The 27,811-nt window shown below is 40.9% G+C and overlaps 2 protein-coding genes across 3 annotated transcripts in view; one reads left to right on the top strand and one right to left on the bottom strand.

The window, feature by feature from the left end:
- Positions 1–27,811, bottom strand: part of LOC134531665 (intraflagellar transport protein 88 homolog) — a 150,706-nt gene that overhangs the window by 117,197 nt on the left and 5,698 nt on the right. The window lies entirely within an intron of this gene.
- LOC134531666 (pseudouridine-5'-phosphatase) lies at positions 25–27,793 on the top strand. Its single transcript, XM_063367449.1, has 4 exons — positions 25–231; positions 1,382–1,600; positions 20,702–20,934; positions 27,327–27,793. Exons 1-4 carry the CDS (start codon positions 150–152, stop codon positions 27,504–27,506), a joined length of 714 nt encoding a protein of 237 aa, XP_063223519.1. The 5' UTR covers positions 25–149; the 3' UTR covers positions 27,507–27,793.

Here is a 27,811-nt window from a genome sequence, read left to right as displayed (position 1 = left end):
TATTTTTTATCGTTTTGGAACTGATTTTTTCTTTTGATTATTTTGTCTTTGGCCCAACTGCTTCTTCTGAATGACGTCATTTTTTTTTAAAGTAAAGTTACTGTGAAATAAATATATTTGTTAACTAAAAGAAAGTGTTTAAAATTACAATGGAAATGCGAGAAGTAAAAGATAAGGCTTGTTATCGGCCGGTGACTCATGTTATATTTGACTGCGATGGACTTTTGTTAGGTAAGGCCATTTACCATTACCCTGCTTTCACCATTGTTTGGGTTCGCTCTTGTAAACGTTACACCTATGAAATTATTGTGACAATGTGCTATGTTCCTTTACTAACATCAAGGCATACATGTGTATATCCTAAAAAAATGATAAAAATTATAGTTATCAAAATGGAAGAGAGACAATCTTCAAAATATTTCGCTATAATCAATGATACTATAGGCTAATATAATATTTGCCCCTTCCTATCTACTCACTATGCACTTTCACATTTTAAGATAACGATTGACTGTTTATTAATTCACTTACACATAAACTGGTTTATTCCCACTAAATATTTGAGCCTTGTGAAGTCATTGCATGCGTCACGTGTGAATGACCAAAAAATATGTAACACACACACTGTGCACGAGTACAGAAGAATAACTCAGCTATAACGTACTCTCAGTTTCATAAAATCTTGTGCTTCACATTTTCCAGGGTTGTTAGGCAGACGTCACTATTTATGTTAACAATAATAAACGTTAAGTTATTAAAACGTTGCTCTAAATTATTTTTAATGATTTTATTAAAAGAACTGCTGGAAATCTTTGCATACACACACACACACACACACACACACACACACACACACATATATATATATATGAGCAAAACAAATTACATATATCTCTTAACTCGTAGAGCCATTCACGAGAACCTGGTTAAAAAAAATCAGTTAGCAGTCTTGCCAATTCCACATTATTTATAATTCCCAGTCTCCTCAGCAACTTATATAAGTTGGTAATGAATCACCTGTTAGGAGAATGATCTGATTTACAAATGTTTCCTGCCCGCATGAATTTAAGTATAAATTTGTTTTTGATTTATGAAAACACTTAAATAACATACTTGTAATATTATTATTACCTACCATTCATTTTTAACCACGGGCAGAAATACAAAATTTCAAAAGCTTAAAAGTTTAGGAAAAATATTACCTTAGCCGCTTCCGTTTTCCCACGAATCGTTCCAAGCCAGTCGGTTCCAGGCCCGTGATATGTTTATGATTATTTGCCACTTCTACAAATTAATAAATGTAAAAGTAAGTAAACAAAAAAAAGTGTTTTGTTGACAATTTAAATATGCACATGTGATAAGTGAAATATTTCTTTTCCAGATACAGAAAGACTTTATGAAAAAATACATACTGAATTAGCAAGCAAGTATGGCAAGACATATACTTTTGAGACAAAGATCAAAATTCTTGGGACTCCCGAATTGGACTCGAACAACATCATCATAAACGATCTCGGCTTGCCCATCACAGCCGAGGAGATGGCGGAGTACATGCGAGAACGAGAACAGGTCCTTTTCCCCACGGTCAACACCATGCCCGGTGAGTGCTACGCGAACACGGCGTCACGACCAAAGAGTCGCATTTGGAAAACAACGTGTCTTCAGACACGGAGCGAGGTGGCCAGTGGTGAGCCAGAGCAGCCTGTTGGAACCCTGGCGACGATCCTCACTGCTGTCCTTGCTTCGGTCACGAGGTCCTCAGTGTTTCAAGTTCTGCTGACAGACCAAGATTATTCTTGTGCCGCCGTACTCAAGGGAAGTGAACTTAGTACCTGGAAAAAAATATGTAGATACGGTAAATTACGAAGATCCCTTGGTAATTTGAAACCAGCGTTCTTCGTAAAATTTTAGGTTTAAAATTTGTAACAGTTTACTCGTTGGCAGAAACGGGTCGCTAAGGCCAAGACCATTCTAATGCAGCACAGGAAACTGATCCCGGGTACTTTCTGTTGATTTTCACGTGCTCGCGGCACGTTTCATTGACCTTGAGTCTGGTATCGCACAGATTACTCGGGCGGAGACAATGGGCGTTAACCCCGTCACAAGGCTCTGTTGTAGTTTTGCAGACTCGGCCCAAGAAGTTCAATTTTTAGAACGTAATATCGAAGAATTATGCATTCACAAACGAAAAAAAAGTTCAACATTTGACCTTTGGGAGTATATATTTATTTAAATTCTGTGGAACCGCTGATAATACATTACTCTTTTTTTCTTAAAATTGTGTTTAATAACTTCCCTCAACTTTTGCACATTACTAGCGAGTAAAAAAGGATAGAACCCAAGTTTAATCAGCTGAGTTCTTTACCAGGCAATGTTTTTTGGTCTACTTGAAGCTTCAAAACTGATGTTATTGGCTTACCTGGTGGGAGGGGAAGGAAGTTTATTTTTTAAAAATTCAGAAATTCTAAAGTATCTTTAAAAATCTATAATTCCCATTAACCAAAGGGGGGGAAAAATAGAAAGCAAAAATGGGTAAAAGTGGTTTTATTGTTGTACTCCGCTCGCCAAATGAAATTTATGCGTACGCTTCGATGATCATTACTATGTAGAAATTGAATGCAGAAATTTTTAAGAATTTATTTTACAGACGTGTCTCATGTACACTCACTTGTCTGACCAATATACACGTTTGTATAACCTACATAATTTTTACATTTAGCTTTAGCTTGTAGTCACCAAACGTTGACCAATAGTATTATTGTGGTACAGAACACTCGCGAAAATCAATAATCACGTAGGCCCTACCTACGTTTCCAAAAATTTGCTTACACACTTGTGCTCGGAACTCACTGAAATAAATGTAAGAGAGAAATGTTCAATCGTTCTTGTAGAGCTAGGTGCTATAGCGAAGATCAGTAAAAATAAAGATGATCGATTTTTATACCACAAATAAATAAGAAATCTGCCATCAACATGATGTTTTGTATCTTGGTGGAAATTAAAATGTATATTTTTTATATAAAAATATATATTTGTACTTGTTCTACGATTTTAAGTATTATTTAAGAACAAAATTTTCTTCTTTAAATTATTATTTTTATTTCCTTAATTAGAAAAGTGTTAGATACATAATTTCATGCTTCTATTTAACTGTGTTGAATGTTTATTGGTTTTCCCAAGTTCTTAAAAAAGGGATTGTGTAATTGTTTAAGAGACTGCATGTGTGTTTTCAAACTTATCCTAATGGACATCCCCTAAACATCAGATGTTTTCATAACCAAAATTAAAAAGAATGGCATCTTTTCATTATTAGAATTTTTTATCTCTGTAGCTGTTTCACGTGTTTTGTTGGAGCATTTAAGAGAGCAATTAGCGAGTTTATCTTCATAAGTAATTTTTGTAAACACTGAGCGACTTGACGCAATGGTAAAATATGCGAGTTAAATTCTGAATGATCTGAGTTAGATACCGATTTAGTCATGCTGATTTTATTTCCCGTGTTTTTTTTTTGTTTTTTTTAAATGCTGGTTCGATTTCTTACTACACAACATGGCTGATTTCTTTCCCTGTATTCCTGAAAGGTGTTTGAATGGTGTTGGGCGTGTCCGTACTTGCCATGCTCTCTCTAGACGAGCTGTAGACAGGGACGTAAATAGACTAGTTTCCACCCGGGGCAATAACTTATCTTAACCCCCACCTCGCTTTTTTTCAAACCAAGGAAACGAAAACCTTGCCAAAAAAACCTCTATTCCAAATGTTTTTATTCAACTTGGATGGTGTATGTATGTATGTGTGTGTGTATGTATATATATATATATATATAGAAATTTCCTCTTTAGTAGTATACAAATGTATTTCCTAGATCTGGCGCCGGCGCGTGGATTGTGATTGTCGGTCCGCCATCTTGGATTTGTGACGTCACGGCGGCAAAAATTCCTCAAAATTCCTCAAAAATGACTCAAAATGACTCAAAAATTCCCGTTTTAAGAAAAAATTTCCCGTTTTCGAGGGAAAAATTCCCATTTCGAGGGAAAATTTCCCGTTTTATTCCTCAAAAATCCCAACGGCTAGAAATGTCCTGATAGAGGCTTAAGCATCCTTAACTCAAGCCTCAGTTAAGCCTCTATCAGGATGTGACCTTGACCTTTGACCTTGACCCCGACGGCCATCTTGAATCCACCATCTTGGATGACATCATTTCGTTTTCTCGAACATTCCGGCATTGTGTTATCCGCCATTTTGAATTATGACGTCACCGTTGCAATTTCCGTTACGGCCGCCATCTTTAACTTTTTTATTCATTATCCGATTTTAACGAAATTTTTTTTTAAAATTATAAAAAAATTTAAATAATAAAATTTTAATAAAATTTTTTTAAAAATCATACATTAACGACACGGAGTTTGGAGTCCTCGGTTCGAACCCGGTGAGGGCAAAGAAAAATTAAAAATGGCGACCGATCCTTCCCCTACGGTGGACGCAGGCATACTGACTCCCTCCACTTTTTTTTTCAAAGCATAAATATATCGTCAGGTAGTATGACGTCATGTCCGCCATCTTGTCCTCGTCTGCTGGAAGCCATCAACAGTGTATCGTCGGCGAGAGTGCGCTGACGCCATGTTAGTTTAATTCTTATCCGCTAGAGTGCAGTAATCATTTATTATTGCTGTGACACCCGACATCTTGTCATTTGGCTGCCATCTTGAAAATCCATAATTATTTAGCTAGAAATTCGGGAAAAATTCCAAAATGCATTAAATAAATTTGTAATCTATATACTGATCGATTAGGTCGACTAAGGTCCTTGGTACGATCTGGGACGATGCAAAAAAATTAAATATAACATCAATTTAACATAATAGTAACAGGTTCGAGGAATTAAACACCACAAGTTCTTTTACAAACATAATATTTATTACATAATGTCTATTCTACTACAGGATCATTTGCGAAAGCCAGCAATCTTATAATCATTTAGTTCCGCAGCGGTGTGAAATGACTAATTCTTAGCTCCAATCGGTTTATACTAGACAGAGTCCAGCCAGAACCTTTACAGACATAGTCCACCTCTTCTTGACAGAGTTTCTGGATACCGTTTTTAACAGTTTGCTTCACATCGTTAGAACTGTAAATTACTGCAGCCGATGTCTTGAATGCACACTTCTTCACTTTGTCATCGAACGGATATGGCTTTCCATATATACAGTCCAACCACAAGTTATATTTCAAAGGTCCGTTTGTTGCTACATCATCAGTAAGCTGATTGATTATCTTCTGTCTGATATCGTCAAGAAAATTACAAATGTCTTTCGACTCACCTAACGTATTTAAATAATAGTAGTCCTTCAATGTTCCACGAAATGCAGACTGCGCCAAGTAGAAACCATTATCGTTCACTTGTAATGCGCCGAACACAGTCTTAGGTTTATTTTCCTGTTCAGACGTCATACCAATCGGTTGCTGCACATCGGTTTTCTTGCTTGTACGCTCACGAGCCTTCAACCTAAACCGAGGAGTCGAAATTTCTGCAGGTAGTTCAGCAGTAGGCACACGGACTTCACCTTTACAGTTTTTCGCATGTCGACGCAAATTATCAATTCTAGTAAACCATTCATGACACTCATCACATCGAAACTTCATGCGAGATGGATTCTTCGTGCATTTGCTCCGCTCATGTCTTCGTGCATCATGAGCAAATGCGAACGACGTATCACAGTAGCTGCAAGGATACCGTGGTGATGAAGACGAACCTTTCAGACCCGATCCAGATACTGACGTTGCCGCAGTAGTACCATTTCCAGGCATTCTCTTATGCACATCGATGCATCGTTGTTGCGACGAAACCTTTACTTTCTGCCGCACAGCAGGACCTTTGCATGCCTTCATGTGCGTTTTCATATTATCTTTTCTGGCAAACTGCTTATGACATTTCTTACAAACAAACATTTTACGATATAGGTTCTTGACACATTCGCTCCTCTCGTGTCGCCGAGCATTGCTATTGTTTGAGAAAATCTTGTCGCAGTAACAGCACCGATGTTCGTTAGTTGTTGTCGATTCGGCATCCATTGAAGTCTCCATTGATGGCGAACCAGCGTTCGCCGAGTTTCCCTGTGCAGCCAGCACTAGCGGCATTAAAGTCTCTTCTGCTGGCGGTACCACGTCTGTTGAAGTCTCCTCCAGTGTTGACATCGACGTTGCCAACGGGATCTGCTCCACCATCGTCGACGCTGACGTCAAGGTTCCCGCAGTCGATGGTACAATCTCCATCGAGTTCGTCGTTAAAGTCGGTAAAGATGCCATCGAGTTCGCAAGAACAGGTAATTACGTGATTAATGCACCAGAAGAAACAAACTAGGTGATCCTTACACCGACGACATCAGTAACAAACTGAAATGTGCTGCCTTTTCGTTGTCGGTGCTTCCAAATGTGCTGCCTTTTCGTTGTCGGTGCTTCCAAATGTGCTGCCTTTTCGTTGATGGTCCTTCTATTTTTAATGTTGTTTTGACTCTAGTATTATTGTAAATGGTTCTTGATTTGACTAGCGTATTATTCCATACGGTGCATGTATATAAGTGAGTCCTAGACAGCAGGTCGCTCAGTTTGTTACTGATGTCGTCGGTGTAAGGATCACCTAGTTTGTTTCTTCTGGTGCATTAATCACGTAATTACCTGTTCTTGCGAACTCGATGGCATCTTTACCGACTTTAACGACGAACTCGATGGAGATTGTACCATCGACTGCGGGAACCTTGACGTCAGCGTCGACGATGGTGGAGCAGATCCCGTTGGCAACGTCGATGTCAACACTGGAGGAGACTTCAACAGACGTGGTACCGCCAGCAGAAGAGACTTTAATGCCGCTAGTGCTGGCTGCACAGGGAAACTCGGCGAACGCTGGTTCGCCATCAATGGAGACTTCAATGGATGCCGAATCGACAACAACTAACGAACATCGGTGCTGTTACTGCGACAAGATTTTCTCAAACAATAGCAATGCTCGGCGACACGAGAGGAGCGAATGTGTCAAGAACCTATATCGTAAAATGTTTGTTTGTAAGAAATGTCATAAGCAGTTTGCCAGAAAAGATAATATGAAAACGCACATGAAGGCATGCAAAGGTCCTGCTGTGCGGCAGAAAGTAAAGGTTTCGTCGCAACAACGATGCATCGATGTGCATAAGAGAATGCCTGGAAATGGTACTACTGCGGCAACGTCAGTATCTGGATCGGGTCTGAAAGGTTCGTCTTCATCACCACGGTATCCTTGCAGCTACTGTGATACGTCGTTCGCATTTGCTCATGATGCACGAAGACATGAGCGGAGCAAATGCACGAAGAATCCATCTCGCATGAAGTTTCGATGTGATGAGTGTCATGAATGGTTTACTAGAATTGATAATTTGCGTCGACATGCGAAAAACTGTAAAGGTGAAGTCCGTGTGCCTACTGCTGAACTACCTGCAGAAATTTCGACTCCTCGGTTTAGGTTGAAGGCTCGTGAGCGTACAAGCAAGAAAACCGATGTGCAGCAACCGATTGGTATGACGTCTGAACAGGAAAATAAACCTAAGACTGTGTTCGGCGCATTACAAGTGAACGATAATGGTTTCTACTTGGCGCAGTCTGCATTTCGTGGAACATTGAAGGACTACTATTATTTAAATACGTTAGGTGAGTCGAAAGACATTTGTAATTTTCTTGACGATATCAGACAGAAGATAATCAATCAGCTTACTGATGATGTAGCAACAAACGGACCTTTGAAATATAACTTGTGGTTGGACTGTATATATGGAAAGCCATATCCGTTCGATGACAAAGTGAAGAAGTGTGCATTCAAGACATCGGCTGCAGTAATTTACAGTTCTAACGATGTGAAGCAAACTGTTAAAAACGGTATCCAGAAACTCTGTCAAGAAGAGGTGGACTATGTCTGTAAAGGTTCTGGCTGGACTCTGTCTAGTATAAACCGATTGGAGCTAAGAATTAGTCATTTCACACCGCTGCGGAACTAAATGATTATAAGATTGCTGGCTTTCGCAAATGATCCTGTAGTAGAATAGACATTATGTAATAAATATTATGTTTGTAAAAGAACTCGTGGTGTTTAATTCCTCGAACCTGTTACTATTATGTTAAATTGATGTTATATTTAATTTTTTTGCATCGTCCCAGATCGTACCAAGGACCTTAGTCGACCTAATCGATCAGTATATAGATTACAAATTTATTTAATGCATTTTGGAATTTTTCCCGAATTTCTAGCTAAATAATTATGGATTTTCAAGATGGCAGCCAAATGACAAGATGTCGGGTGTCACAGCAATAATAAATGATTACTGCACTCTAGCGGATAAGAATTAAACTAACATGGCGTCAGCGCACTCTCGCCGACGATACACTGTTGATGGCTTCCAGCAGACGAGGACAAGATGGCGGACATGACGTCATACTACCTGACGATATATTTATGCTTTGAAAAAAAAAGTGGAGGGAGTCAGTATGCCTGCGTCCACCGTAGGGGAAGGATCGGTCGCCATTTTTAATTTTTCTTTGCCCTCACCGGGTTCGAACCGAGGACTCCAAACTCCGTGTCGTTAATGTATGATTTTTAAAAAAATTTTATTAAAATTTTATTATTTAAATTTTTTTATAATTTTAAAAAAAAATTTTGTTAAAATCGGATAATGAATAAAAAAGTTAAAGATGGCGGCCGTAACGGAAATTGCAACGGTGACGTCATAATTCAAAATGGCGGATAGCACAATGCCGGAATGTTCGAGAAAACGAAATGATGTCATCCAAGATGGTGGATTCAAGATGGCCGTCGGGGTCAAGGTCAAAGGTCAAGGTCACATCCTGATAGAGGCTTAACTGAGGCTTGAGTTAAGGATGCTTAAGCCTCTATCAGGACATTTCTAGCCGTTGGGATTTTTGAGGAATAAAACGGGAAATTTTCCCTCGAAATGGGAATTTTTCCCTCGAAAACGGGAATTTTTTTCTTAAAACGTGAATTTTTGAGTCATTTTGAGTCATTTATGAGGAATTTTGAGGAATTTTTGCCGCCGTGACGTCACAAATCCAAGATGGCGGACCGACAATCACAATCCACGCGCCGGCGCCAGATCTAGGAAATACATTTGTATACTACTCTCTTTAATACATCTAAATTGGATAGTAAGCGAAAAAACTGCAAGTATTTAAATATTAGGCGATATAAATGTACGTATCTCAATATAAATGATTCCATTCTTCTGCCCTGAAACATTTTCTTGCGTTCTAAGACTACGTAAAAATCACTCTGCCAGTTAAACGACCCCGCAAGTGCGGCGGACAAGGCACAAGCGCCGTCTGCTCCCGTCTGCCCCCGTCTGCCCCCGTTTGCCCCCGTCTGCCCCCGTCTGCCCCCGTCTGCCCCCGTCTGCCCCCGTCTGCCCCCGTCTGTCCCCGTTTGCCCCTGTCTGGCGCCTCTGGCTAGAATGTCTGTGCATGCCGGAGTGGAGCGACTCGCGAGGCACCTCGCAGAGCACAACATGTCCATAGCCATAGCCACATGCTGTGTTGCTGCAGGGGTGGAGCGACTCGCGAGGCACCTCGCAGAGCAAAACGTGCCCATAGCCATAGCTATATGCTGTGCTGCTGCAGGGGTGGAGCGACTCGCGAGACACCTCGCAGAGCACAACGTGCCCATAGCCATAGCTATATGCTGTGTTGCTGCAGGGGTGGAGCGACTCGCGAGGCACCTCGCAGAGCACAACGTGCCCATAGCCATAGCTATATGCTGTGTTGCTGCAGGGGTGGAGCGACTCGCGAGGCACCTCGCAGAGCACAACGTGCCCATAGCCATAGCTATATGCTGTGTTGCTGCAGGGGTGGAGCGACTCGCGAGGCACCTCGCAGAGCACAACGTGCCCATAGCCATAGATATATGCCGTGTTGCTGCAGGGGTGGAGCGACTCGCGAGGCATTTCGCAGAGCACAACGTGCCCATAGCCATAGCTATATGCTGTGTTGCTGCAGGGGTGGAGCGACTCGCGAGGCACCTCGCAGAGCACAACGTGCCCATAGCCATAGCTATATGCTGTGTTGCTGCAGGGGTGGAGCGACTCGCGAGGCACCTCGCAGAGCACAACGTGCCCATAGCCATAGCTATAAGTAGTATATAATAGCCGGTCCTGAAACTGGCTTCTGGCTGTGGTGCTTGGTGCCGAGCCACATCTCTGACATCACGTCTATCTGTGACGTCACGTCGGCCATCTTGGACGAGCGTAACGGGACACAGCGTAACGGGACACGGTGTAACGGGACATAACGTAACGGGACAAGTAGATCACGGCGGCCATTTTGGATCCGCCATCTTGGATCCGCCATCTTGGATGACGTCATTTTGTTTTCTCGAACTTTCCACCATTTTGTTTTCCGCCATCTTGGATTATGACGTCACCGTTGCAATTTCCGTTACGGCCGCCATCTTTAACTTTTTTATTTATCATCCGATTTTAATGAATTTTTTTAAATTTATAAAAAAAATTAAATTAATAAAATTTTAATAAAATATTTATAAATATTGAACTTTTTAGACACGGAGTTCGGAGTCCTCGGTTCGAACCCGACGAGGTCAAAAAATTAAAAATGGCGACCGATCCTTCCCCCTGTGGTGGCTGCTGACAGACTGCCCCCCACCACTTTTTTCAAAGCATATATATCGACAGTGAGCATGACGTCATGTCCGCCATCTTGTCTTCGATGTTGGAAACCATCATCATTGTATCGGCGGCGAGAGTGCGCTGACGCCTAGTTAGTTTGATTCTTACCCGCTAGAGTGCAGTAATCATTTATTACTGTGACACCCGCCATCTTGAAATTTGGCCGCCATCTTGAAAATCCGTAATTTTAATGCTAGAGATTCGGGAAAAAGTTCAAAATCCATTAAATAAATTTGTAATCTATATACTGATTGATTAGATCGACTAAGGTCCTTGGTTTGATCCCTGGCCGATACAAAACAACTTTAATTTAAAAAAATACTAAAAAAGTGACAGGATTGAGAAAATAAAAAACACCGCAAGTACTTTTAAAAACTTTTATTACATAAATTCAATACACTACTACAAGCACAAAAAATAATACACAGACATAGAACTAAAGTCTTGTGGATTTCTCGACGTCTGCATCTGCCACCCACGAATTAAAGCGAGGTGGAAAGCCCCACCACTTGACGTAGGACAGTCCTTTTCTTCGTTTTATAATCTTCTCCACCAAGTACGTATCGGGATACAACGTAGGCTGAATCTCTTCGGCATAGAAGCCGCCACGGATAGGTTTGTGGTCCAAATCTTCGAGGTAGTAGGTCCTAGGCTCTGATTCACGAACATGTGTCACATGGAAAAGTTCGGGACTCCAGTTCGCAGTGAAACCTTTCTCGAAGATACCTTTCTGCTTGGAGATTCGCACAATGTCACCGACGTTAGCTTTACGCTTTCGTGGATCTTTCTTCTTCATGTTGGAAAACACTGTTCGAAGCAGGCGATTGTCCCTTACATCCTTTGGCTTCATTTTCGTGGTAGAATGCGCCGCGGAATTATACTCGTTTATTAGTTTCGGCAAGATGTCAAGCCACTTGTAATTTCCGTTAGCCGTGAACTGCCGCCACATCTTGGAACGCAAAGTTCTGTTAAACCTTTCGACAACGGAGGCTTTGACGTTACTAAATGTAGAGTAGTGTTTGATGCCATACTTCTTCATCAAAGCCTTGAAGGTTGCATTGTAGAATTCTTTCCCGAGGTCCGTTTGCAGGTGCGACGGTACACGTCCATCACGCAAAATATTGTTCATGGCCTTGGCTACTTCAGTTGCAGTCTTTGATTTGACAGGTCTAGCCCAAGCGAACTTGCTATAAACATCGATGACTGTCAACATGTACTTGAAACCTTTATTCAATCGGGAATACGGTATCATCTCAACAAGGTCCGCCTGGAATAAATCATCAATTCCACGAACTATGACTTTGCGACGAAGGTATTTTCGTCTAGCAGGAGCATGAAGTTCGTGAGCGATTCCGGTTCGACTCATTGTATGTAGCCGGCTTCCCTCAGTTCTTCAAGTATGGAGACTATTTCGTTGATGTGCGAATAGTTTCCTACGCTAAGCGAAGCATGTAGAATTCTAAGGCGATCAACTAATTCATTAGGATCGTCCCAATATACATAGTCAAATATCTGACCACTTTCTAGCTTTTTTAAACCTTCGCCATGTATTGTTAGTTCACTGAAGAGATTAGCGAGAATGTCGATTTTTTCATGATCTACGTCTTTATATACACCACTATCTGGATCGTTATCGCGAAAATGTGCATTGGTTAGCTCTAGCAGTTTTTTGTACTCTTGTAAGTCTTTGTGAGAATATCCTTTAGGCTCCCTGCGAAACAGCAATTCGTACAGACCAGGAGTCCCGCGCGTTTTGAACTCTTCTACGCGAACGATATTTCCTGGTAGAAAGTCTATTTCTTTAGCACCGAGGAACCACTTATTATGTTTTCTGTACACTCCATAGGTCGTGTCATTATTCCGACTCGTAAACGATATCAGGTATGGTCGGACCATTGCATTCACTTGATGTCCCTTTTTCGGTATTTTTTTCTTGTGCATGGTCTCTGTACTTGTTAAGTCTTCTTCTTCTCGATCTGGTTCATACTTTCTCTTCTTTACAGTTGGCATTTCATCTTCAACTTCTGTCTTCACAATGAAGGCTGGTTCTTCCTTGTTTTTAAGTTCGTCGAGGCGACTAGTGATTGGTTTAAATATCTCCTCATTTTCCATCTCACGTGCAAGTCTGGTTCGTCTAGCAAGTAAATATTTTTCACGAACAGACTGTATAGCTCGATGAAGGTCACTGGCCAGGTCTGACATTGTACTGGCTGAAAACGTATTGCAAGTCCTCTTTATATACTTTTTTATTCATTCGCAGAAACTTCTTTCTTGTGTGTGGCAAAATCTTAATTAGTTGACAAGTGAGATAGTGATGCTTTCAGACTACTTTGAAAAGTCCTCAAATCGTCACGTCTTTGTGCATTCGATACTTCGATCATGTCGCGAATGCGAGAATCCGAGGCTTCCACACGCAGGTCGATGGCAACGAGATACTCTATTATTTCGTTTTTCACACTTTCTACTTTTTGAGACAGTAGTATAATGTATTTGCGGATATCAGAGTCGGGGCATACAGTATGTCTGCTGCTACGACCGAATTTCGAAATGCTATGACTCATGTTTGACGATAAACTGATCGAAACCTCGTCTGTACCTGCCCTTATATAGAGGCCAGTCCTTTACGATGACTATGAATCCGTGCTCGTCTTTCCAACACAAGGAACACATGTCTTTGAATTCCTGAAACGACATGTCGGTGTTTACGTGGTCGTCGTAGGCGTGACGTAAATTAAGTTCGTCCATGCGAAAAAGCACTATAACATTCGCATTATCTCGTAGGAGATGTTTGGGTATTCTACTGTACGTCTGACACAGGTATACGCAGTCTACCTTGACGTGCCTGCCCATGGAAAAGTACTCTTGTATAATACCCTGCTTCTCGCACATTACATCGTCGAACACAAACACGGAATTAGGCTTTGCTTCGTCGGTAGACACCACATCGATATTATCGCTAAACGGAAAATACTCCAGTCCTTCCACCGAGCGTAGAACAGTTGCTAGGCGCTGGTACTTTGGCTGTTGCAACGACTTGGAATACAAGTAAACGTTCTCGAACCGAAGACCGTTTGGCTCCTCCAGTAAACTCAGTAGAACGCACGTCTTGCCACAGTTTGACGGTCCCGCCATTATGCATCGTACAGCAGAAGGCAACAGTAAGCCATGTCGCGATTCGCGACCGCTAGTTTCATCGTTTTGCGTAATGCGCACGGGCAAACAAACATCTTGCTTGACGACCTGCATTGTACTAAATAAATTGTATATAATCAAACACATTTATACTTTCTGGTCAGTTGCGCGTAATGACTCGAAGAGGTAAGAACAATAAACACATCGGTGCAGGACTCGTAAACTCGCTGATAAACAATCTACCATTCGAGCTACACATTCCCGGCTACAGATTTTGCGGCCCCGGCACTAAACTATCGAAAAGGTTAGCTCGCGGTGACGTGGGCATTAATTCTCTCGACGAAAAGTGCAAGCAGCACGATATTGCGTATTCCCTCAGCAAGGATCTGGAATCCAGGCACCGGGCCGACGAGACATTGGCACAGGAAGCTGAAAATATTAGTAAATCGTCGCACGCGGGTCTAGGAGAAAAAATCGCGGCCTGGGGCGTATCTAAAATCATGAAGGCAAAGACCAAATTAGGACTGGGTGCTCGTCGAGCCAGCTCCATCAAGTCAAAGACTAACACACGCAAGACCAAACGCAAGACTGGAGCAGGCATACAAAAAGCCAAGCAAAAATTACAGACTCTCGACAAGAAGATTATAGGAGGATTTCTTCCTTTGCTTTTGCCTGCATTGGGTGCTCTCGGCGGCCTCATCGGTGCAACGAGCGGTATAGTGCGGGCAGTCAACACTTCGAAGAATGAGCGAAAGCAGTTAAAAGAAGCACGTAGACATAATGCAAGCATGGAAGCCATTGCCATCGGTAAAAAAAAACGGCGCAGGACTGTACTTACGTCCTCACAAATCAGGCCGAGGCATGAAAAAGAAACGAAAATCCTAAGTTCTCTGCCGAAACGACCGCTCACCAACGTAGATTTAATAAAGTACGCATGCAAATTGAAAATACCAAATTTCTGCGGCGTGTTTATGCGAGACACTTTACCCAGCAAACCAAAAACCAACGAACGCGCCATAATTAATTTAGACACGACTGCAGGTCGCGGCACGCACTGGGTAGCGTATATAAAGTCTGGAAAAAAAGCTACTTACTACGACAGTTTCGGTAATTTGAGACCTCCGCCTGAACTTAGGCGGTACCTGGGCCGGACCACTACACTGTTCTACAATTACGAAACGGAACAGAGGCCTAATCAAACAAACTGCGGACACTTGTGTCTTCGCTTTTTAACTAAAAAAATAATTTAGCTGACAAATAAAAATTGCTACTTAAAGGTTGTGCAGTGATGATAATTTATTAGTCATGTCGATAACACTTACCTTGACAGGTCACGCATCTGAGCTGCGGGCGGTTCATTTCCCGCCTCTGGATTTAGACGGAGAATGGTGTATCGGACTCGTAGATTTTCAAACGTATAATGCCATACCGAATATCGACGAAGAAAACTGTAAGATCTGCTTCCTGAAAAGCGATGGGACCGCTCATGAAATACAGTTACCTGTTGGATCTTACGAAATTGACGACATTGCAAATTACATCAGGGATATGTTACCACAGGATGTAGACTTTCAACTGCGTGGAAATCCAAACACTCAAAAAAGCATTCTAACATGCAGTGAAATTGTCGACTTTACGAAACCTGGGTCCATAGGTTCGATGTTAGGATTCGAATCAAAGGTGTATGATGCAGGAAGAACGTACGAATCTACGCGCGCAGTAAACATTTTGCCTGTGAATGTCATAAGAATAAACTGTAATTTGGCAAGTGGAACGTATCTCAACGGAAGACTAAGCAACATGCTGCACGAATTTTCGCCGATGGTCCCGCCAGGATATAAACTGGTCGAAGTACCGCAAAGTATCATTTACGTTCCAGTCGTCGTGAAGTGTGCACACGAAGTCGTCGTCAGAATCGTTGACCAGCGAGGACGATTGGTGAATTTTCAAGACGAAGAAATTACATTACGGCTGCACTTGAAGCGATGGGCATAAAGTTCGTAACACCGAACAGTTATAAAAGAAGTCGTATTGACGTGAATAAGAACAGTTCTCTACCAGACATCGGTGCATTAACACCTGACAACATAAAGTATCTTCTTAGTATTGGACACTTGCCGAATAAATATGGAAGACGAAATCCTCAACGTGGAAGATCCGGTAATTTTTGATGACAGCATTACGAAAATGGAATTGCACGAGTACCAGCCTTTCCTGCTCGGACCGTACGCACTTCCATCGGAAGTACGCATTGCTGTACAGCACCAAGATATTTGTACTTTACCTTCACAGTCATTTCTACGTATAAGAGGCATGCTTACAAAGGCGGATGGTACGCATCCGACAACGACGTCAATATCCTGCAATGGTATTCTTCACCTCATCGAGCGCATTACTTATGTACTCAATGGCGTCGAGGTAGACCAGACAAGAGATGTAGGCATAACATCTGCTATGAAAAATTACCTTTCGCTCACGCCAAATGAACTGACTGCTGCAAAGATGGCCGGTTGGGCTCTCGAGGATGAATATAAGCTTCCAATTTATGCCGAAGGAAAGTTCGAAGTTTGTGTTCCTCTGTCCATGCTTCTTGGATTCGCTGAGGACTACAGGCATATAATCATTAATTCGAAACAAGAGCTCGTACTGCTTCTAGCCAACACGCACATTAATGCAATTGTCGTCGCTGCAGAAAACCCTCAAGATGTCTCGCTAACACTACAGTCTATCGAGTGGATGCTGCCCCACATCCAAGTGAGCACCGTTGAACGAGTCAAGATGTTGAAGAACATAGAAAATGACAAGAACTTCGATGTGCCATTCCGATCCTGGAGCCTGGAAACTTATCCTGGCTTGCCTCATAGTCAGCGTATCAATTGGATAGTAAAGTCCAGCTTCGCTACGGAAAAACCAAGATACATCATCGTCGGGCTTCAGACCGGAAGACAGCTCAATGCAGGAGTAAGTCGTTCCTTATTCGATAACTGTCAATTACGTAATGTAAAAATATTTTTAAACAGCGAAAGTTATCCGTACGTTGATATGAACATGGACTTTGAAAGTGGAAGATTTCTTCTCGCATATCAAATGTATGCCAAGTTTCAGCAAGCTTACTATGGACGGAGACAGTCACCGATACTGAGTCCCGACAGTTTCAAGAACAAGGCTCCGTTAATGGTGTTTGACGTTTCCAAACAGGATGATCGATTAAATTCAAACATCATCGACTGTAGGATCGAGATAACGACTAGCGGAAATATTCCACCAAACACCTATGCTTTTTGTCTGATACTTCACGATCGGCTTGCATCGTACAATTGTCGAGACAAACTTGTGAAAATTCTGACTTAAATACTGTTTCGATTGCGATAATAATTCAGTTACGATCGAGCATTGCTAGCGACAAGATGTACTGCAACCTGCAAGGTTTTCAGAGCCAAAACGGCTTTGTTCTCAAAGAAATTGCAGTCACCTCTGGAGACAAGACTCGAACCCGCAGCTTCCGACCTCCGTATCCTTGGAAACTACTAGACGAAAAAAGTAAACGCTCGAACGAATGGCTATGTAAATACTATCACGGACTAGAGTGGGACGAAGGAAAAATTCCGTACCACCAAGTGAAAACCACTATTGGAGATTTACTAGTTCAAAACGAAATAATCTACGTTGCCGGACCCGAACAGAAAAAATGGCTACGAGAACTGTGCGACGTTGGAGCAGCTGAAATCGTAGATATACAGACCGACTATGGCTGTCCTTCCCTGCACAAGCTTAGTGCAATATACGACATGCAGCCATGTGACAAGTTTGAACGTGTCTCTGCCTGTACAAACTCGCAGCTAATGCAGAAATGGCACACACAATGTTAGTAGGAGCCTGCATATATAAATGGCGTACATACGTACGTGCCTTCAGTTAACGTTCGACCTGCAAGAAGATGTTTACATTTCATCCTGCTAACGTGTACGTGAGCGCAAGACCTAGCTTCAGCAGTGTCGAGTACAGCTACTGGGATTCTGGGTATCTACGTACATATACAGAAACCTGTGATGGAGATGCTCAGCATTGGCGGTTTGCTCACTTTCCTGTGTCCTACGAACCGACTCAGCAGCTATTAGATTGTTGCGAACCTGGAAACTGTGCCGTCTATCACATGAGACCGTACACAATCCTTCCTGCTAGCATCGCAGAGGTAGTCGCCTCGTCTGCACGTGCAACACCAAACATGAGCGTGTTGCAACCTGTTGCGGCCTGCGATGCTTCTACGCAGACGTCCAAACGGTGTGCGTCTCGTCATCGCAGTTCAGGCAGTGAATCTGTCCCAACTAGCACTGAGCCAAAGCCCAGGCGTAGACGTGGTCACAGACGTCACCGACCATGTCTTGTCGGAGTTGTCAACGTCGCAGAAGATGACCAGCTGGAAACCTGTGTTCCTGATCCTGTGGCCTGCGAACCAGTTGGAACCGGAGTCGACGAGTCAGTTCGTGCGGCATTAAAGACTTTGCTTGTGAAAATGCTTAATTCCTTAAGCCGGCTACATACAATGAGTCGAACCGGAATCGCTCACGAACTTCATGCTCCTGCTAGACGAAAATACCTTCGTCGCAAAGTCATAGTTCGTGGAATTGATGATTTATTCCAGGCGGACCTTGTTGAGATGATACCGTATTCCCGATTGAATAAAGGTTTCAAGTACATGTTGACAGTCATCGATGTTTATAGCAAGTTCGCTTGGGCTAGACCTGTCAAATCAAAGACTGCAACTGAAGTAGCCAAGGCCATGAACAATATTTTGCGTGATGGACGTGTACCGTCGCACCTGCAAACGGACCTCGGGAAAGAATTCTACAATGCAACCTTCAAGGCTTTGATGAAGAAGTATGGCATCAAACACTACTCTACATTTAGTAACGTCAAAGCCTCCGTTGTCGAAAGGTTTAACAGAACTTTGCGTTCCAAGATGTGGCGGCAGTTCACGGCTAACGGAAATTACAAGTGGCTTGACATCTTGCCGAAACTAATAAACGAGTATAATTCCGCGGCGCATTCTACCACGAAAATGAAGCCAAAGGATGTAAGGGACAATCGCCTGCTTCGAACAGTGTTTTCCAACATGAAGAAGAAAGATCCACGAAAGCGTAAAGCTAACGTCGGTGACATTGTGCGAATCTCCAAGCAGAAAGGTATCTTCGAGAAAGGTTTCACTGCGAACTGGAGTCCCGAACTTTTCCATGTGACACATGTTCGTGAATCAGAGCCTAGGACCTACTACCTCGAAGATTTGGACCACAAACCTATCCGTGGCGGCTTCTATGCCGAAGAGATTCAGCCTACGTTGTATCCCGATACGTACTTGGTGGAGAAGATTATAAAACGAAGAAAAGGACTGTCCTACGTCAAGTGGTGGGGCTTTCCACCTCGCTTTAATTCGTGGGTGGCAGATGCAGACGTCGAGAAATCCACAAGACTTTAGTTCTATGTCTGTGTATTATTTTTTGTGCTTGTAGTAGTGTATTGAATTTATGTAATAAAAGTTTTTAAAAGTACTTGCGGTGTTTTTTATTTTCTCAATCCTGTCACTTTTTTAGTATTTTTTTAAATTAAAGTTGTTTTGTATCGGCCAGGGATCAAACCAAGGACCTTAGTCGATCTAATCAATCAGTATATAGATTACAAATTTATTTAATGGATTTTGAACTTTTTCCCGAATCTCTAGCATTAAAATTACGGATTTTCAAGATGGCGGCCAAATTTCAAGATGGCGGGTGTCACAGTAATAAATGATTACTGCACTCTAGCGGGTAAGAATCAAACTAACTAGGCGTCAGCGCACTCTCGCCGCCGATACAATGATGATGGTTTCCAACATCGAAGACAAGATGGCGGACATGACGTCATGCTCACTGTCGATATATATGCTTTGAAAAAAGTGGTGGGGGGCAGTCTGTCAGCAGCCACCACAGGGGGAAGGATCGGTCGCCATTTTTAATTTTTTGACCTCGTCGGGTTCGAACCGAGGACTCCGAACTCCGTGTCTAAAAAGTTCAATATTTATAAATATTTTATTAAAATTTTATTAATTTAATTTTTTTTATAAATTTAAAAAAAAATTCATTAAAATCGGATAATAAATAAAAAAGTTAAAGATGGCGGCCGTAACGGAAATTGCAACGGTGACGTCATAATCCAAGATGGCGGAAAACAAAATGGTGGAAAGTTCGAGAAAACAAAATGACGTCATCCAAGATGGCGGATCCAAGATGGCGGATCCAAAATGGCCGCCGTGATCTACTTGTCCCGTTACGTTATGTCCCGTTACACCGTGTCCCGTTACGCTGTGTCCCGTTACGCTCGTCCAAGATGGCCGACGTGACGTCACAGATAGACGTGACGTCAGAGATGTGGCTCGGCACCAAGCACCACAGCCAGAAGCCAGTTTCAGGACCGGCTATTATATACTACTGCTATATGCTGTGTTGCTGCAGGGGTGGAGCGACTCGCGAGGCACCTCGCAGAGCACAACGTGCCCATAGCCATAGCTATATGCTGTGTTGCTGCAGGGGTGGAGCGACTCGCGAGGCACCTCGCAGAGCACAACGTGCCCATAGCCATAGATATATGCCGTGTTGCTGCAGGGGTGGAGCGACTCGCGAGGCATTTCGCAGAGCACAACGTGCCCATAGCCATAGCTATATGCTGTGTTGCTGCAGGGGTGGAGCGACTCGCGAGGCACCTCGCAGAGCACAACGTGCCCATAGCCATAGCTATATGCTGTGTTGCTGCAGGGGTGGAGCGACTCGCGAGGCACCTCGCTGAGCACAACGTGCCCATAGCCATAGCTATATGCTGTGTTGCTGCAGGGGTGGAGCGACTCGTGCGGCACCTCGCAGAGCACAACGTGCCCATAGCCATAGCGACCAGCAGCAGCATGCGCGCCACCAGGCTGAAGATGTCGAGGCACCAGGAACTGTGGAGCCTGTTCAGCCACACCGTGGCGGCGTCGTCGGACCCAGAGGTGAAGCGAGGCAAGCCGGCCCCGGACATCTTCCTCGTGTGCGCGTGCCGGTTCCCCGACAAGCCGCGGCCAGCGCAGGTACCACACCACTCTCTCTCTCTCTCTCTCTCTGTCTCTCTCTCTCTGTCTCTCTCTCTCTGTCTCTCTGTCTGTCTCTCTCTCGCTTTCTCTCTCTCTCTCTCTCTCTCTCTCTTGCACCCGGCCCCAGCAGTGACGTGTTGACGTAGTGACTGGGTCGCATTCAGTGGCTTTCCCTGGATTTTGCTCGCGGGGGGGGGGGGGGGGGGTCAGGCAGAAGGGTAGGGCCTTTCCGGGGGGTCTGGGGGGTATGGAATACCCCCCAGCTAGGCGGGTGGTCCGGGGGTCCTCCCCCGGGAAAATTTTGAAAAATACGTGTTCAATATTGCTGATTTAGGCTATCTAAAAGTACTGTTTAATTAAACATTTATGCACGTGTCATTGAATTTATTTTAATATCATACTAAATATTTATTTTTTTCCATTTTATGAATTTAATGATAGCAATTTTTTAGCCCTGGGGGGGGGGGGGGGGTCCGGTCCCACTCGTCCCCCCCCCCCCCCCCCCCTAGGCACGCCCCTGGTCGCATTGCAGCATTTCCGTGGTTGTATCCCACTGAGCCCACGGGCATAGGCCTGCCTCTTTCAGATCCTGTAACATACAGTATTTTTATTTCTTCAAAAGTAACTTCTGCTTTTTTGAGAGACAGTCGGGAGGTTTGGTAGAGTGGTGTCGGCCTCCGTAGCGCAGTCTCCAACGCACCAGCTTTCTGCGCGGGGGCTCTGGGTTCGAATCCCGTGTACAACATGGGTGTCAATTGTACTGTCCTAATCGTCTCTCTTGAGCTTACCCGTAACCCCCGCAACTACAACAACACCTACAATTACACAACGTCTTGGGGTCACATAAAAGAATACAACATTAAGAATTGCCAGTGTACCACTCATCTTTAAAAAAAGTGGTCAGGACGCCAGCCTCTTGATTGCACAACCGTAGGTCGATTCCCAATCAACGTTGGGTTTAAAAACATTATAAACATTTTTATTATTAGCAGTTACGGTTATAGATTTGAAAATATTTTGTAGAAATTACACTTACACCGATATTTGTTCACATGCTATGAGCGTGTTATATATGGTAGAGTTTGTAAGCTGTATCGACAGCAGTAAGATATTTTTAGCAAATTTAATCTCAAATATTATAATATAATATAATTATAATATAGTTAAGCCTCAGAGTTATTAAACGATTTTCGCTTGCTTGACACGTGATCGCGGTCGCGAGATAAATGACTCAAAGGGAGCAATATTCATTCTGAGGCCGGAACTGTTTGAAATCGTGTATGTGCTGTATTTTTGTAATGGGCGAGCGTTAAAATGTCAGACCAGTGTTTTAAAGTTTTAAACATTTAATAAAAAAACTAATTAGATTTGATAGTAACAAATAACTATATTTTTATCAATAAATAAAAGCTAACCGTAAAAATGTTTATACAAATAAAAATGTCTGCGACATTGTTTCATTTCTTCCCAATAATATTTTTTTTCCAATAATACATAAGATTTATATACCTAGAAAAGATGAAAGAAAAATAAAGGGGGGGGGGGAACCTGAAATCCCACCCGGTTTAAGCTTGTGCCAGTTCCCTCATTTGCCGTATACACTCCATACACAGGTTAATTGATCTTTTTTTGTTCTAGAATACATTAGTAGGGAAACGAAATAAATATGAAGAGATAAAACATATGTTTTATCATAAAAATTTGCTTTGGTGTATAGACTGTAATACTGATTAAGACAGTGTAATACTATAGCCGGGAATTTCCCATTATTTCTGCACTGTCAAAATAATTATCTCATTCTCATGTGTTGCAAATATAAAAATAGTGCAAAAGAAAAAAATATCAAAGACGAGTGTGGAATATTTTTAACCAAAATTATACTAAGCTAATACGTTAAATGAAACAAGGTCTCACTAACTATTGTATTAGATAATGAAAATTAATAAAAGCTATTAATAATCTTTAGCTTAAATATTTGCAGGACAATTTTCTCTCATATTTAATTTTAAAAAAACTAATTGATTGATGAATCTAAAATGTTCTATCGCCTTTTAATACATAAATTATTAGCGTTTCATGCAGCAGTATTTTTTTTCAAGTAATACGTATATTCCAGGCATGGACTTACTTTTTATAAAATTATTCTTCTTTATTTTTTTTAAATATTTACAGAGTTCGGTTACAAGGTTACACATATATTCTTCCAAAACAATTTTGCGCTAATCTCCAGTTTGCATCTCATTCATAGATAAACAACCATTTATGGGCCATTTCTATGTTTGTTTTTCGGGGCTGAATGGGTCAGTAAAGAATAGATTATTAAGGAAAAAAATCTTTAATTTTGTAACTGTTTTATAATTTTATTCAGTACTAGCTGAAGTGCCCGACATTTCCCTGGCTAAACACATCTGATATAAGGAACATCACTACTGAGTTTCAAGTCTGTAGGATATAGACTTGAAAAAACGGGAAATTGTGTTTTTTCAGTCCCATCGATTGCTACGTATCAGAAAAACCGGGACGCCAATCTTCAGCTTCATTTTGTGGGAGGGCAGGTAACCCCTAGGCAACACGTGACGGACGCACCAAACGATAGCGCGTTACAAATTCAAGACAATGCCATCTATTGACGAAGTTCTAAACTAAACTGTTATTAGCACCTTTAGTTCGCTAGCAGCTGCGAGCTTCTCTAAGCATATTGGTTTTGCTAAGGAGAAATATAGGAAGAGGCCAGGCCTTACCATATGACCGTGTAGCGGACATAGAGTAATTTGACATAAAATCACTATTTGTGTGTCTATGACCAATCTCCTATGATTTTCTATTATAAAACTGAATTTAGCCATTTTTTCACTCCATTAGGAATGGAATGTCATAATTATATATAGCATATGTAATTCTCTGGCCCATAAACTGTCTATATGCAAAACATCATGTCGATCCGTTACTACGTTTATGCATGAAAATACAACCAGACAAACACCCTTTCGTATTTATAATATTAGTAGGGATTATTAGGGATAATGTTCACTTGTTTATGTATGCTTAAAAAGATGAATATTTATGACAGGTATACGTTGAATATAAAAATAAATATAAAAAAATGGAAAACATTGTACTAAGGTTTAATTATATTTAAATAGTTTCGGTCTTTATTTTTGTGTGTTTTATAATGTAGTCAACATTTGCCACTAAATGTTCCTGCATGTATTATATTTGTGTTAAACAGCTTGTTTTTGAAACAATAATTATGACCTTTATTTTTATTATTATCGTTGTAAAAAGGCTTATTATCATTCTTCCTGTTAATACAAATAAAGCATACGATATGATATTTTTAGCAATTAGTAACATATATTTTTTTACATGATACGAGAACAAGTAGTGAGGTCAGGGTTTACTATTTTACTTATGCTTCGACACAGTAAAATAATTTACCGTTCATTATTGAAATTGTGGTCATTACTTCCAGCCAAAAAAAAGAAAACAATGAAAAAATACCATGTCAATATGGGGGTAATGTTTTGCGTGTAGTTATAATGTGCATTGTTGAAATACATATTTGTTAGAAAATGTTGCTGATTGATAAAGTATTAGCTACTAGCTGCAATACCCGGCGTTGCCCGGGCTGAACACAGGGTGAAGGGGACCTTTTTTCGAAATCAGATGTAGTTAGTAATTGTCTTCTTAATTTGAATGTCAAGTGTGAAAATTAATTTATATCACTTTCAGATCCCGACAGACGTTGTTCTGCCAGTTTATAGTTATTTACCTGGTCTGTATGTAATTTAGACTTTATAAAGCAATATAGAAAAAAGCTGAAAAATAAGAGATTACTAATATTGAAAAGATTCCATTATCTAGCTAATGCTTGGCCTGCACTGCAATGCCTCATTCAGTTTTGTTTTGTAATATGTATGAAGTAGTTCCACATATACAAATCATCTATCCATCTCTATATATATATATTTATCTCTATCTACATCTATATACATCTATGTATCTCTCTATCTCTATTTATCTCTTTATATCTACATAATTATATACTTCCCAATATCTCTATATCTTCTATATATAAGTCTATATAGCTCTATACATCTATAGGTATATATATTTATCCAACCCATTTCATTCTCTATACCTCGCCATATCCCAACTTATCTCTCCGTCTCTATCTCACTCTATCTCTGTCTCTCTTTTATATTTAAATAAATTGTGTCATGCAAAAACAGACAAAGTGCTGCTATATAAAATGAAATAAACACATTTTTTGACACGGTTCGTGCTCCAACTATTGAAAAATAGTTATACCATCTCAGTAACCTTCATGGGCATGCGCATAACAATTCACCAAAATTTCATCGCAATCGGATGAATGGTATAGGAACGCATACGGCTCAAACAAACGAAAATTAAAGATTTGACAAACGCATCAAACGATGGTGCGTTTAAAATTCAAGGCAACTCTATCTATTGACGAAGTTAAGAACAAAACTGTTATTAGCGCCTTTATTTTACTAGCCGCTGCGAGCTCCACTAAGCGGACTGGTCTCACCAAGGAGAAAAATATTAATTTGCCAGACCTTACGATGTGTATGATCGTGTGTCAGACATAGAGAAATGACACTCACTCACTATTTATTTCTATGACCTATGATTTTTTCTGTTATAAAATGAAATTATCACTTTTTCTGTCCCTTAGGGATGGAATTTCATATCAATATGGGGTCTATGTGTTAATCCAGGTTATAAGCTAGCCGTAGGCCAAATTTCATTCAAATCGATTCAGTAGTTTTTACGTGAAAGAGTAACAAACATTCATCCATACTTACAAACTTTCGCGTTTATAATATTAGTAGGATAATTCTACATTTATTCATGTTGACAGTTTTTTTTTAAATTCCAGTCATATGGTTACGATTGCGACATTGAATTGCAGCCTATTAGCTCGTAAACAAAAACTTATAAAGAAATACTATTCACAATTGTTTTTTTTTAAAACACCATGTACTAGAAGACGAAAAATAATGACTAAGAAAAATACTTTTAACACTGCGTTTAATTTTTCCCAAGAGTTTTCTCTTCTCTTGAAAAGCTGCTAATTAATCCTCAGCTTTTTTCTCTTTTCTTCCTACAATACATCATTATCAGCTATAACCAATCAAAAGTTCTTTCCCGCCAACTGTATATTCTTCTTAGCCATGATTGTCTATTTTGAATTAACTTTCACATAATGATAGCTGTTATTCTCAGTCAACAGCTTAATGCCACGCGACAATTATGAATCATTACATTTGTATGTACAAGGGATATTAGTAAAGTAAGATCCATTTGTTCACTAAAAATATAATAAACTCAAAGGAAAGTTTTTATTGACAGTTTTAGTTTACTACACATCAACTTCATATTCTCACATAATTGCCATTCCGTTGCAAACACGTTTCGTTAACGCTGCACAGGTTTCTTTCACCGCCTGGGAATGGAACGGACGCCATGGTCATAAGCATCACGGACTTCGAACACGCAATGCTTGTACCTACGTAAAGACGTTAAGTAAACATCTCCAAAGAACGTTTAACAACCTACGCACTCGAGTCAAAAAATTATGACTAAAATTATTTTTGGGACGAAAAGGGCGTCAATTTGTTTGATTTTATGAAACGTGGGTCAAAAATTACAGCAAATATTACAAAATTACGATTGTCAATATATTTAATTTCCAGGCAGCAAACTTCTATGCAGAAGGGTTAAAGAAACTGATGCAGCGTTGTGAAAAGTGCTTGAAACTGAATTGAGATAACGTGAAAATTTTAAGTAGATATGTAGCATACTAAAAATGTCAATAAAAATTGTTCTAACGAGTTTATTATTTTTTAATAACCAAATGGATCTTATTTGACGAATATCCCACGTAGAAGTCATATCAAGCCCACGATATATTGATTCTGTTAATTCTGATATACTTAATTGTAAACGCACCAATCTTTCACGTTACTGTCATCGATTGGTGAACTACGTTTGTAAAACGAAAAGTAAATATGGTTTTATACTAATCTTTACTAATATCAATAAGTGTATTGTCTAGGTTTTAACCATAATGTATGCACGTTTTTGAAGAAAGGGGCTTTGATGAGAGCATCGTTGTCTTACATATCCAGCAAGCATCATTTCGAAATCTATATTAGTTAATTAGTTATAAGCATAATGAAAATAGCATTGAATCTTATGAGGTTAACGCGGGTTGCGTAGTGCCCCTTAAACACTGGAGTGGCCTCTTAAGCGTAGGCCATTCAATTGTAATTGAGATCTGAGTAGCTCCAAGGCGTACTCTCTAGCATACTGGTGGATGAAGTGGTGCAGTTTGCTGCGAGTGGTTGTGCTGAGCGCAGTGCCTGGTCGTGGAAGACGCCCCGAACGGAGTGGAGGGCGCTCTGGCCGCCGGCATGCAGGTCGTGATGGTGCCAGACCCCAGGGTCCCGGAGGACAGGACGAAGCGAGCCACCAGAGTTCTGGCCACTTTAGAAGACTTTAAGCCACAACTATTTGGCCTTCCAGCTTTCCCAGAGTAAAGCTTCACAAAGTTTACTTAACTCTCTCAAATTGCCTAGTGGTGAAATGTTAATAAAGTGCTCAATTTTCTTATGTATACATCTCATTGAATTTATAATTTGGCTGTTTTCAAACTACAACTTTAATTTTATTTCCAATCATTGAGACCTACCTATTATGAAATAATAATATCACTGTGTTAAATTGTTATTTTAATCAGTATATATATATATTGTGATATTTCTTTTTTAAAACAACATTGTCTCTGTTTCCTACAATAGAAGTAAAGTTCTGAATTATATATATATATTTTTTTTAGTTTTTA

Source organism: Bacillus rossius, chromosome 5 (genome assembly GCF_032445375.1).
Source record: "Bacillus rossius redtenbacheri isolate Brsri chromosome 5, Brsri_v3, whole genome shotgun sequence".
In the NCBI taxonomy this organism is placed as follows: domain Eukaryota; kingdom Metazoa; phylum Arthropoda; class Insecta; order Phasmatodea; family Bacillidae; genus Bacillus; species Bacillus rossius.
Note: the sequence above shows the minus strand (reverse complement) of the source record. Positions and strands in the feature narration are given on the sequence as shown.

Coding starts and splice junctions, on each gene's coding strand:
- LOC134531666 (XM_063367449.1), top strand. CDS start 150: ATGGAAATGCGAGAAGTAAAAGATAAGGCTTGTTATCGGCCGGTGACT. Junction 232..1,381: donor CTGCGATGGACTTTTGTTAG/GTAAGGCCATTT, acceptor TTTCTTTTCCAG/ATACAGAAAGACTTTATGAA. Junction 20,935..27,326: donor ACAAGCCGCGGCCAGCGCAG/GTACCACACCAC, acceptor TGCTGAGCGCAG/TGCCTGGTCGTGGAAGACGC.